The sequence below is a fragment of the Hyla sarda genome, chromosome 9 (genome assembly GCF_029499605.1).
Source record: "Hyla sarda isolate aHylSar1 chromosome 9, aHylSar1.hap1, whole genome shotgun sequence".
Classification (NCBI taxonomy): Eukaryota; Metazoa; Chordata; class Amphibia; order Anura; family Hylidae; genus Hyla; species Hyla sarda.
In genome coordinates this window covers 109,622,912-109,636,677 of record NC_079197.1, presented here as the reverse complement: position 1 = coordinate 109,636,677, position 13,766 = coordinate 109,622,912, and the positions used below count along the sequence as shown (strand labels likewise).

At 44.8% G+C, this 13,766-nt stretch overlaps 1 protein-coding gene across 3 annotated transcripts in view; it reads left to right on the top strand.

Moving 5' to 3' along the window:
- The window catches only part of MTM1 (myotubularin 1), a 141,785-nt gene that overhangs the window by 106,110 nt on the left and 21,909 nt on the right, over positions 1-13,766 (top strand). For all 3 annotated transcript variants that reach the window (XM_056539463.1, XM_056539464.1, XM_056539465.1), the window contains one exon: positions 10,680-10,763. In XM_056539463.1, coding sequence (XP_056395438.1) covers positions 10,680-10,763 — 84 coding nt within the window. The remainder of the gene's footprint in view (positions 1-10,679; positions 10,764-13,766) is intronic.

Below are 13,766 nucleotides of genomic sequence, written 5' to 3'. Positions count from 1 at the left end.
CAAAATATTGACATCCCAAGTAGAGTTGTACTTGGGTAAAGGAGGGCCACAGAAGTGTTTTTCCTTTTAAGTAGTTTGCATACAAGTGGGTGACGACCAATAGGAACAGAATCAATAAGGGAATGATTAGCCGAAATAGCAGAACGATAAAGGTTAATAATCCTATAAGCTTTACCTGCATCAATAGATTCGGAGAGGAAATTCAGGATGTTAGAGAAGTTTGAAAGGGATCCAAATCCCATAGAGGGATTTCTTTTTTTTTTTTTTTATGTAAAAAAATATCCAGGAGACAAATCACTTATCTGTTGCCACTGCTGAGCAGCAAAAGGAAGATTTTATGTGAACGGTCACTCATATATCGAATACGCTGTTCTTATTGGTGCATGCAGCATGGTAGCATGTTTGGCTACATCATGCCCACACTTTCTAAAGTTTTTTCTTATATATTATTATATTTCTTTTGCTGCTGATCAGTAAATAGAAGTTTTTAAAGTATAATAGGAACGTCTTGTATTTCAATAAAATTAAGGGATGTTATTCCACAAAGTATTTAATTGAAACACCTTTTTTTCTAATCATCTGGTGCCAGAAAGTTAAACAAATTAGTAAATTAGTTCTTGGTACTTATCAGCTGCTGAATGGGTGCAGCCTGACATGCACGGGTGTGGCCTGACAAAGCGCCAAGTGGCGTGATACGATCTGTGGCCGGCGTCTGACCTCCCCCCCCCCCCCCCCCCCCCCCCCCCCAGTACCATCTACCTCCTCCCTGCCAAGAGATGACTACACATCGGTTTCAGTCTGCCAGCTTTGGGAAGATTGACCGGGTCCGTTACTTATCTTCATGTTTTGATATTCACTGGAGTCACTTTGTTCCGTGTGAGCACCTCCCGAGATTCCGGTTCATAAATCAGCACGTCCTACCAATCCCTACCCGACAAACAAGAGCAGTCTGACAGTGCCGTTTCGCAATCTGTTTTTCTGTTTTGGTATAAAGTTCTTTTCTGTCTGACCACAGTGCTCTCTGCTGACCCCTCTGTCCATGTCAAAGCTGGCCAATCACATGACTGATCAAAGTCCTGGGGTTTGTTCGCATGAAAAGTCAGACTAAACTGGCAATTACTTTTTTTTTTTTTTATGAAAAAGACCCACCCAAAGTGGAAAATAGTCTAGTTTGTCTCATCATGCCACAGTGTTTTTTTTCTTTTCACTTTTTACAGACATAAGCTATCATGACAGATTGTTCATGCATAATTTACAGATAATGGTCGACCATTATCTTGTGTACGATCATCTTAAAGGAGTTGTCCGGTTATATAAAACTTATCCCCCCCCCCCAAGATCTCAAGAATGGGGCCGGTCTCTTACCTCAGAGCATTCTGCCCTCCACCTTCCGAGATAAACTGGTCTCGCGAGCAACAACTCGCTACACCAATCATCTGCTAAGGTGGAATATTGCCGCAGACGGTGATTGAGGGAGTTTAGAACGCTTTGCCCCCAAACTCGCGGGACAAAGAAAGAGACTGGCCCCATTCTGAAGTTTGACTAGGAATCTGCGGTCCCATTGGTCGAACCCCCCCCCCCCCCCCCCACACACCCATAATCAGACCCTTAGCCCCCATTCCTGTGGATAAGAAATATGTTTTCCACAACTGGAGCACCTGCTTAGGTCCTGTATGGATGTCTCATGCGGTCTACTGACAGCTTAAAGGGGTACTCCGGTGCTTAAACATCTTATCCCCTATCCCCTAGGGGATAAGATGCCTGATCGCGGGAGTTCTGCCGCTGGGGAACCCCGGGATCATGCACGTGGCACCCCGTTTGTAATCAGTGCCCGGAGCTATCACGCCCCCTCCCGTAGGCTTGCATTGAGGGGCGGAGTGTGACGTCACACGGGGGCGGAGGTGTGATGTCACACGCCGCCCGCCCTGCGGTCGACCATAATCAGACCCGGAGCGAACACGCTTCGGCACTGATTACAAACTGGGTGCCGCGTGCATGATCCCGGGGGTCCCCAGCGGCGGGACTCCCGCGATCAGGCATCTTATGTTAAATTCTGGCTCACGTTTTTCCCCTCCCCTCCTTCTAAAACCCATAACGTTAGCTGTGTAAGAGTTTTTTTTTTTTTCGCCATGAGCTGTAGATTTTAAAGGTACCACCTTTGTGTGGTTCGGGCTTTTTGATCACTTTTTCTAAGAAAATTTTTGGGATGTAATGTAACCAAATTAAGCAATTTTGGTGTTTGAAATTTGCGTTTACGCCGTTCACCTTGCAGGATCAGAAACATAATAATTTAATAGTTCGGACAGTTTTGTACGCGGCGATAACAATTTATTTTTTTTTAATCTAGTTTGTACAGTGTTTTATTTAAAAAATGGGAAAAGGGAAATTATTTTAATTTTTATTAGGGGAGGAATTTTTTTTATATTTTAAACTTTAACTTTTTTTTAATACACTTTTTGCATCTGTTCTGTTGCATCAGTGTAGATCTATGAAATCTGTGCTCGATTGCTAAGGGCTGCCAAAGGGACCCTAAGTAATCTCAGAGCCAGAGAAGACGCCAAGGACACGGCAAGGCCTTGGGCTACCCTAGCAACCCATAGCCCCCTTGCAATTTCATCACGGGGGGGGGGGGTTGTTGCGCTATGGGATCACTAGACACATGGGAATAGCAGCATTTAATGTTTAAATTACTGACATCGAAGCAATCCCTGATGCCTGTCCTTACCGGCAGATGGCAGCGGACATCTCCCGGTCATGGCGCGGACCCAACCCATGGGCCCCTGTCATGTCCACCCAGCCGACTCATGACGTACATGTATGTCATGGGTTGGGAAGGGGTTAATGTGACTTTTAGTATGAAATACATTTTCTTATGTCATTACATAATGTCCCATATTTGGTGTCCCCCCACCAGTGCCCTGTGACTACTCTGGAGGCACCCGCTTGCATCCTGTTGATCTCCTCCTGCCATAGCTTAGCTGCCACTTTAGGGGCTTACCCCCTGGGAGGGTGGGGGGGGGGGAAAGCATCCTACTGCGTTTTAAATGGATAGTGTGCATCCCCTAAACCTTTCCCCCACTTATCCACTCTCAACATCTTCTTTATAAGGTTGATTTACCCATCATCCTGTGCATAACTGTTGTGTTTCATAGTGTCCTTTAGCAAAGGCAGTCTGTTCCACAGTCTTTCCTGTTGACCCCGGACCTGTGCCACTCGCTTTGACTTTCTTGCCCACTACTGATAGTGACTCTGCTTGATCCCAGTGTATCTCCACTGCTTAACCCAGACTGCTGACTACGCCTCCTAGCCTGGTCCATTATTCTAGCTGCCACCCACACCAGGACCAAGCTCGTGGAGCAACCTGGTACCCTCTAGGTGAGGCTGAAGACCTAGATGGTACTTAAACTTCGTTTCCAGGCATGCTCAGAGGTTCAGGAGCCAAGCAGTTCCAGAGCCATTGCCATTACACGTTTTAGATATCTACACAATCTGAACCTGAAAAAATAATTTTATTTAGTATGAAAAGCAATTTTATTAATTTATTTTCATGATATTCATGGTGCAAAAATGTATTTTGATGTAACATTCCTGTGGAATAATAAATATACATATGACTGCAGAAATATTTATAGGTAAACATTCATTAAGGGGTTAAGCTCTCTCAAGGCCAAGATTTCTTTTCCCAGTGTCAGAACACATCACCACGCCAAGCTAAAATAGAAGAGGATAATATAGACTCCAGCACTAGGTTTACACATCCATTGATTTTAACAGTGAAGTGAATTCTTATTTTGCAGTATACATATAGTTTCCTGGCTGATTTCCATCATCTATGGACCATTTTATGTAAAAGCTTGGAGCACATGAAATTTGTACTTCTCCATATTTTAATTTAGTTTTTTGTAAATTTTAAAGGATTTGCCTATTGTTTGGACATATTGACTCATGGCAGTGACTTATACTCTCATACCCCTAATGGAGGCATCCCACTGCTCTATTTCTTTGAACCTGAATAGCCTCCCATGACGGTGCATTGATTTTAGTGAGGGAAAAAAGTGGCATTGAAATGAGTAAATGCATTTGAATTGGTTCCTAAAGGCTCAAGCAGTTCTGTTATTCAAGGCTTCATACAAATGTATGTTCTGATCTGTCGCAAACACTTAGTATTTTACGTACACAGTAGCTGGTCAGCCACCACCCTTGTGGGTAGGAATATATGGAGGAGCGCTATTTACACCATTTGTCAACTAGGGGTACAGACCAGTCGCTGGAATATGCTGTCTTTTATGTAGGTGGTGTCCACTCTAGAGAACATTGTTTTTTAATAGATACAATGAAATAAGAAAAGACGGGAGCAACTCACCCAGGACCCAAGATGGTATAGTGGGGGAGCAGTAGACAGCGGCGGGCCTGCCTGCCCGCCGCTGTCTACTGCTCCCCCACTATACCATCTTTGCCTCCCGTGGTATGCACCTGCACTTTCTGCAATAAAGAGCCATTTTGCTGAAACCTCGTGGGTCCTGGATGAGTTGCTCCCGTCTTTTCTTCTTTCATTGTATCTACTTGTTGGACTGTATCTACTGTGTGAGCACCACCTGCACCAGGACATATACCTTCTAGCACTTTCATTATACAAGGTGTTGCCGCACCTGTTCACCCGTCCATGCTATATACCAGTGCCGGACCATTATCTCTTCTTTAGTATTGACATTGTTTTTTAATATACCCTGAGGAGATTCTGCGTTAATACAGGAGGGGTGGTCATTTCACAATCTTTATCTATTGAGCAGAGTGACTAGCTGCTACAAAGAGCCTCTCTGGTGCACCTGTCTAGCACTATATAGACAACCTATTGATTTAAAGGATTACTCCAGTGCAGGAACACCCCTATATACTGGTTGGACCTCCAGCGATCTTCTGCACTTCACCCGGCTCTCCCCAGGAAGAGGGTGCAAAAAGCGGCAGCTTCCGGAGATGCGCAAATGCTATATCTGCGGCTCTCCCATAGAAGTACATGGAGGGTTTCCTAGAAACTGCCTGGATTCCGTGCAGAAGATCAAAGTTGGTCCGACTGCTGGGATAGGGGAGAAGTCTGTCTGCACCGGAGTACTCCTTTAAATGAGCAGTGTAATCCTTCACTTCCTCTGTGGCAGCACTACAGGAAAATTGAACATCTTCTGCAAGTTGTCCCCACATTTTTTCAGGTAATGCTGGGGTGTCCCAGTAGGTGGGCAGTTTTGATCAGGTTATTGACAAAATGCCTTTCTACCAAATAGGGATTGTCCAAAGTGAAGAATTCTTTAAAGGGGTACTACGCCCCTAGACATCTTATTCCCTATCTGAAGGCAGGTGTCTGGCTGCCTCACGGGTCCGCCCCACATCGCCAGTCATCCGACACAGGGCGAAGTGCACTCCGTATGTCTGGGGTGCCACAGCCTAGATCGCAGGCTCCCCAGATCCTTTGGATAGGGGATAAGATGTCTAGGGGCAGAGTACCCCTTTAAGAGGTAAGAAAAGTGGCGCTCTGAATTGTGTATCACTCTCTATGCCTTTTTTTCTTCAGGCTGGTGGGTCAGGGAGCAGCGGAGGGAACAGCTCCAATGGCTTCTTACCCTCTAAGCACTTTTAAAACTATGAATTCTCTGAAACACCCGAACGTTTCAGAGTAAACCCTGCTGCCTGTATTTGTTTCATGCTGCCCATTATTTGGGCAGTGTGGAGCAGGTGATAGGTTCCCTTTAATACTTGTTATAGCCTTCTATCAAACAGATATGTGGGAAGGATTTTCTAATATATACCGACATAGTACAGTTGAAAAAAGACATTTGTCCATTTTATTCAACCAGTGAGGTAAGGTAAGGGAAGGTGGAAGAACGAAAGGGGATGCTATGTTTCTGTAAATAATAATTTAAGTAGATGCCCTTTTAAGGGGTTCTCCAGAATACATTTTAACAAACTGCTTCCGGCCTTTCCTTTTTAACCAACACCATCATTTTTTAATCTCCCCATTGGCGATCCCCCATATCAATATGGCTTCATTCCCTGACACATGCTTCCATAGGGATACCATTCCCTACACACACGTTTGTAAATTACAATGCAGAGTGTCACAAGTGTTTTGTTCTGCTTTCCCTAAATCCCTGTTTTGATCAGTGAAGGCTACAAATGTCTTGTCAGTTATATACAGTATGCATGGGGAAACAGGAAGAAGCCGCGCAGAGTGTTTCCTTCCACCCTCTCTAAGTGCTTTAGTCATACTCAGACTAGTTTTACATGTCACACTGCTTATTTTCTGTTTGAAAGACCTGATGGTGCAAAACACGAGCGTTACGTTGTGTATTTAGGAGCCATCAATCATCTGTGTTGTGTAGGCTTATGTAATGACATGCTTCTATGGTAATATCTGTGCTGGTAATAAATGGGTGGCTTTCCCTAATAAATGGTTAATTCAGTTTCACTGGAGAGGATTTCATGTCTACTGCTCATTTTATATTTTCAGAAAATTAAAATCAGAGTTTCACCTCTTCAGTACTGTTTTATATATTGGTGTACCACAAATTTAGAAAGAAAGATGTGGGTGGGTGGTGTGGCCCAGGAAACTGTTGGCACTCTGCTGCCACACTTCATCCACTTCATTGTGGACAGGTGAAAAGAAACTTACCTGGCTACTGCTGCTAGTATAGAGCTATGCTCTGCATTCTTGAATCAAAGGTACAGGATGCTATCTGGGGTTCTTGGTGCTTAATGTTTTTTAGGAAAGTCCATAAATTTATAACAATGTGGATTAAACTGAGCAACTCACCAGGTTACCACTGTAAACAAGATTCCTTTTTTTTCCCCCCACCCTAGCACCATATTAGATGAAGAACTGGCTTTTAATGGTCTGTTCTAAGGGTAGGCCACCAACTTTAATAATCTGGATAACACTGTTATTTTTTTTTTTTTTTTTTTTTTTTTTTTTTTTTTTTTTTTTTTTTTTAAATCAACTGGTGCCAGAAAGTTAAACAGATGTGTAAAATCTTAATTCTTACAATACTTATCAGCTGCTGTATGCTCCAGAGGAAGTTGAATAGTTCTTTTCAGTTTGACCACAGTGCTCTCTGCTGACACCTCTCTCTGTCCATGTCAGGAAATGTCCAGAGCAGGATATGTTTGTTATGGGGCTTTGTTCCTTCTATGGACAGTTCCTGACACAGACAGAGATTTCAGCAGAGAGCACTGTGGTCAGGCTGAAAAGCATTCCAGAAAGAAATACAACTTCCTTTAGAGCATACAGCAGCTGATAAGTACTGAAAGGATTAAGATTTTTTTAATAGAAGTAATCTACAAATCTTTTTAACTTTCTGGCACTATTTGATAAAAAAAAAATAATTGTTTTCCGCCAGAGGACCCCTTTAAAATACTCAGCAAATACTGACAAAAATACTTAGTGTGAAGCCACCCTGATCCCATATGATCTCATTTTATTCATCACTGTTAAATTTAAAGGGATGTTCCCATGTCTGTAAAAGATGGCTTCCTGACCTCTGGCCTTTTTGTGGCTGAGATGCCAAAAACAGCCAAGCTGGCATTCTCTCTCCCACAGTTTTACACAACTCCCATTGAAGTCAATAGGAGTTGTACAGAGTAGGGCGGCAAACTACACTGTTCATGTAAACTAACTAAATGGGCCCTTGTAGGTCCAGTTGCAGATTAATGCAATGTTCTAAGGAAGTGTAGGGATGTTCTTTCATGGGAAGTGCTGTCTGGGATACCCTGGTTGACTGTGGTCAGTCATATGTTGCTAGGTGTTTAACCCTTTTCCTTCTTGGCATCGTGGCATTTATTGATTTATTGTCCTGTTCGGAGCCTACCTTTTGTAGTTTAACCTTAATCTAAATGTGTTAAGTGATGGAGCAGTAAGAAATTGCTGGGTGCTTGTAAGTAAAGGAGATGTTTCTTTGTGCAGAAATTGCCATGTTGGGGAAAGATACTGATCACAGCAAATCTGTCATTCAAAGCACAGCAGTAGACACATTGTTCAGATCGCTTTCTGTACACATCCCCCTCCCTCTCCTGCGCCTTCTTTCATTACAAGACTTTTTCTTTTCTTTCTTTAACAAGAACTGTGGACACTGCCATAATTTCTTGTGAAATTGACTTGTGTAGTCTGTTATGGAAGGGGTGCTCAATGTTTAGTGTCCCCTATAGGTGCACCCGTTGTCAACTTGTTGAAACAGATTTCTGCAGATCACTCTGACCCAATGTTTCCCAACCGGGGTGCCTCCAGCTGTTGCAAAACTACAACTCCCAGCATGCCCGGACAGCCTTTGGCTGCAACAGTTGGAGGCACCCTGGTTAGGAAACACTGCTCTGGCCTGATAAAAACACCTTAATAGCCTAAATGTGGCAGTACTTGTTTTCCCCTTGCTCTTGCCATTCTGCACTGCAGGCAATGCTGGACTCTCTTAGAGCAATATGGTAGACTGGAATTCTCTGATGCAATATTTCCAGGATCACCAATTCAGCAGGTGGATGTTTTAAGTATAAGACCCTCAAAACTGCAGCTTGGTACCCCCTTATAGTGTATATACATCAGGACTCGGGAAATTTATCATAACTAGTGCCAGGGGAAAGTGGGGCATAGCAACTGATTGATTGCTATGGGCAGCTGCTCCACATTTTCTGGCTATAACAAATTGTCCCTATTGTGCATGCTGGTTTAACTGTTTGTAGATGAGTGCATAATTTAATCTGGACCATTTGCCCATGCTAGGTAAGATGGACGCACATTGTTGGCCCTCAGCCTGGCATTTCAGTATTATTCACTAGGATACTGGCAGGTTTTGAGGTATCCCTGTAGATATCTGAAATGTTAGGGGTGATTTTCCAAATTGATCATGTCTATTGTTTGTATGAAAATGCTTTCCTCATAGGCTGGTGGATGACAAAGTGTGTATATTACCTGTAGGTTTTGCCTGTGCTTCTTATTTAGATAAAACACATCATAGCTGTAACGGTCTTGCCGTGATCTGCTGACCTGTGTGGACAATGGCTGAACCACACCAGGGACCGGAGTCTATGGTGCCGCTGGTTTTCACCAGAGCCCGCAGCAAAACGGGACAGTCTTGCTGCGGCAGGCGGCACCCAGGTCGCTACCCCTGGCACGATCCATCCACACAGGTTGCCCAGATGTAATGTGGCACAGAGAAGGAAGCGTAGTCAGACGTAGCACGGGTCAGCAGACAGGCAGCAAAGAAGCGTAGACAGGCAACAGGCACAAGGTCAGGAGACAGGCGGAAAAGGAGCATAGTCGGGTCACAGGCACAAGGTCAGGAGGCAGGCGACAAAGGAGCAAAGTCAGGTCACAAGATGGAGGTCTGGAACACTAAAATGGCACACTCCACAGAAACTCTTTCTCTAGGGAACTAATCACCAAAATCCGGTACCATAATAGGGAGGTTCCAAACTAATATAGAGTCCGCCCAGCAGACTATTAATTATGGGCGTACTGGCCCTTTAAATCTGGCAATGGCGGCGCACACCCTAAAGGAAGGGGATGCGCGTGCTGGAAAAGCAGAGCAGGAGGACAGACTGGAGCAGCGAGAGGTAAGGGAATGCCCACGTCCCGCATAGCGAGCCCCGGAGCCGTCGCATACACTAGACGGGGAGCGCTCACGGCCGGACAGAATGGGCAGAGCGTTGCCCCTAGCAACGCCTGGGACACGCGTGCAATTGCGTCCCGCACCGGGATTCCCGGGACCAGCTCATGGCCAGGATGGATGGCCGGAGCACTGCCCCTAACAATAGCATCGTGCTTTACATGCACAAGCTGCGTATCCTAAAACCACTTTGAACACATGGTAATTCATAGTCATATGGTGGGCAGGTTTCCACCATGTGTATAGCCACACTAATGATTTATGTACTTGGGCTGTTTAGTGTTCTGTACAGTCAACAACCTATTCAACTGTAAGGCTTGGTTTGCGTCACAGTTCGCTGATACTTCATCGGTGGCATCCTGTCAACGTGGGATGCAGACTTACAGGAACCAGCCCTATTGACTTCAGTGGCCTGGACATAGTCAGCTGGCGACTTCATTTTCTTAATGTACACGTGGGCTTGAGCCCAAAAGCACGGTTTTCTGCGCTTTTGGGCCAGAGCCCAAAAAAACATATATTAAGACTGACCTTTGCCAGTATGGACTTGTGTATATAGTCATCCCACTTTGACAGGATACCAACATATACATGAACAATAGGTATTGTGTAACAAACTCCACTACAACTGTGACACCATAAAAACCTGCAGGTGCACTCTAAGAAATAAATTTAAAAAAATGTGTGTGTGTTTTAGGGTATGTTCACACTATAAATTCTGGCTGCCGCAATACTTCGGCGGTAGGACCGCGCAGCACTGCGCCGTCACCATTGACGGCTATGCAGTGTTCTTTCTTTGCGCGGAACAATTTCAGCTGCAGAATTGTCCGCCGCTGAAATTCCGCAGTATGAACGGGTCTCGCAGAAACCCATTCACACTGATGTTTATGTTCACAGCATGTAATTCCGTTTCCGGAACTACGCGGGAATTACGTAGTGTGAACATACCCTTAGAGTAAATAGTTGTATGCATCCAAACAAGGCTAATGTTTAAACCATGAAGACTTCTAGTGCTGACTTTTTTTTTTTCTTCTTTTTTAGCAATTCTTTGCATTTGTAAGTGAAGAAAGATTTTCCAATAATGGCTGGAATATTTATGATCCTGTTAAAGAGTTTCAGCGGCAGGTAAGTGAAATGCTCAGTCTTGCATGGTTATGGTCTGTTGCTGTTCTCATGTTCACTGTATTTGCTTGCTACGGAGGACACTTACAGTAAATGTTCAAAGGGATTCTCCCTTCAGGAACCAAATCTCTTGGCCAGACTGTAAAACCGTTATAAGGAGTATTACTCTCTCAAGAGGACCTCTTCTGTCCTACATTACACACATTACCCATTAATTTTACTTTTTTTTTCTTTTTTTTTTTTATCAATGGGGATCTCAGTGCTTGCCCCCATACCAATCAGACGGGTGAGCAGAAATAAGCACTGGAGCTTTACTCCCTAACTCTTGGGGATATCACAGACACTTGATTGATCCAATAAAACACTAGGCTTGAACATTACTTCAGGCCTCCGACTGTGGTGTGACCTTATCTAGTTTTTGCTACAGTATGACATTTGCCAAATGCATTTGTTTACAGATATGTCATAAACTGTTCAGAAGCCCATAAGGTATCTATCAAAAGGATCCCATATTTGGGCAATAAGTGATGGATGCCATTGTTGGGCTATGTTCACATCAGGGCTTTGCACTCTGTTCATTAAATCCGTTGAAATGACGAGACTATGACGAGAATGAAGAGAGCTAAAATCATGGACAGTAATGTCCATCTATCAGAAACGAATTACCCCATTTAAAGTTCATGGGGCTCATCAGTTTTGTTGATGTCCCATGTCACAACCTCTGTCCCTAGCTGTAAAGGAGCTCCACAATGCTGATGTGAGCATAGCCTTAGGTATCCGTCCAAGCCTCCGTTTAACGTATAAATGGAGGTGGGGGGGGGGGGGGGTTGTAATGTAGTGTGAACTCAGCCTTACAAATGCACAGTGCCTTTTCTGACCACTGTATGCAGAGCAAGTGCATGGTGTCTTTTCTTACTTTGCTCTCAGTCTGTAGTTTCAGTACCACAGTATCTTAAAGGAGAACTCCGGAATATAAAAATTGTCGCCCATACTGCCAGCAGTAAAAAAATAAAGATGTACATACCTTCCTCCGCTCCCCCGGGGCCTCCGGTAACCGGCTCCGTTCTCCGCCGCGATCCACTTCCTGGTTGCTGGTGGTCGGATGAATCAGCCAATCACCGACCGCAGTGAAGTCCGACTCGGCCGGCGATAGGTTGAGCGGCAGTGTGAAAACACTTCAGGACACAAAATTCTTCACTACATCGGCACCTGCGGCCGGGGCCGAAAACGTCACACTGCCGCTCAGCCTATCGCCGGCCGAGTCGGGACTTCACTGAGACCGGTGATTGGCTAATTCATCCGACCACCGGCAAGCAGGAAGAGGATCACGGCGGAGGCCAGAGCCAGTTACCGAAGGCCCCGGGGGAGCGGAGGAAGATATGTACAGCTTAATTTTTTTTTACTGCCGGCACTATGGGGGACAATTTTTATGTTCTGGAGTTCTCCTTTAAGCCATCTAAACTGTGTGGCTTAAGGTGCTATGCTTTTTATGCAACTTCTAATAACTTCGATATGCAAACTTCGTAGAACAGCCGTCCAGCTATTTACAACTTTCTTACCCTTACCACCTTCGGTCTCTAGATGCGACTCCCATGTCTGGAAGCCACACCGATCAGTGGGGATACCGCTGTAAAGATAAAAACCCATATAAGAACCCCATCAATCTGCTGCATATACATTGCAGGAGATACTGCAGCAACTGTGCTTAAAGGAAAACTGTCACCCATTCACCCGCACTTTAACCCAATACACCGGATTATAGTGCGGGTGAACAGGAGACCGATGCGGGGTCTCAGACTGCTATACTTACCTGCAGTCTGGAACCCCGATTCTCCGAAGGTCCCCCTCTTACAGCGCTGACTTGCGCTTTGGAGGCGGGCCTGACGGCTGCATTTAAATATTCCTACACGCTGGTCATGTGAGCACTTGTGCCTACTGAGCGCTCATGTGACCAACGCTTATAAATATTAAAATCCAGCTGGCGGGCCCGCCTCCAGAGCGCCAGTTAGCGCTGAAAGAGGGGGACCTTCGGAGAATCGGGGTTCCAGACTGCAGGTAGGTATAGCAGTCTGATACCCTGCATCAGTCTCCTGTTCACCCACACCAAAATCCGGTGTACCCGGTTAAAGTGCGGGTGAACAGATGACCATTTTCCTTAAAAAAAAAAAAAGAAAAAACACAATTCCACTCACTTAGAAAACCAAGAAATGTTGACAATATGTAGCAGTGGTTTACAAACGGTGTGCCTACAGTATTTGCCAAACTAAAACTCCCATCATGATGGGAGTTGTAGTTTTGCAACAGCTAGATGCACACTGTTTGTAAAATGCTGCTAAAGAGTGAGACAAAAGTCAGGAAGATACATAATGCACTTGTCTATCTTATAAATGTATGCCTATATGGGGCGAAAAAAGTAGAAAAAAAAGTTATTTAGGGCTTTATTCTACATTTTATAAAATCTAAAACATCTGCAGAGTTTTCAAAGTCAAATATTTCAGCCACAGCATTGGCCAGGACACCACAAGTTATGTGACTGTGGGCTTTGGCTCTGTTAATGTGGCCCAGTCCAGCGACACACTTTCCCACAACGGACTGTGAAGACAACTGTTGGCATGATCTGTAAGTTAGTATCTAGTATCAAGGGCTAGTTAAGAACACTTGATCCTGCTTCCCGTACTAGGGAGGAACCAGCCCAACTAAACTTTGAGTGATCCCAATTGTATCTCTTTATATGAAAAGTTCTTATTAAAGGGGTAGTCCAGTGGTGAAAAACGTATCCCCTATCCTAAGGATAGGGGATAAGCTTGAGATCGCGGGGGGTCCGACCGCTGGGGCCCCCTGCGATCTCTCTGTATGGGGGCCAGGCTCTCCGCCAGATAGCGTGTGTCGACGACCGCACGAAGCGGCGGCCGACACGCCCCCTCGCGATCTCAAACTTATCCCCTATCGTTAGGATAGGGGATAAGTTGTTCACCACTGGGTCACCACTGGACTACTCCTTTAAAG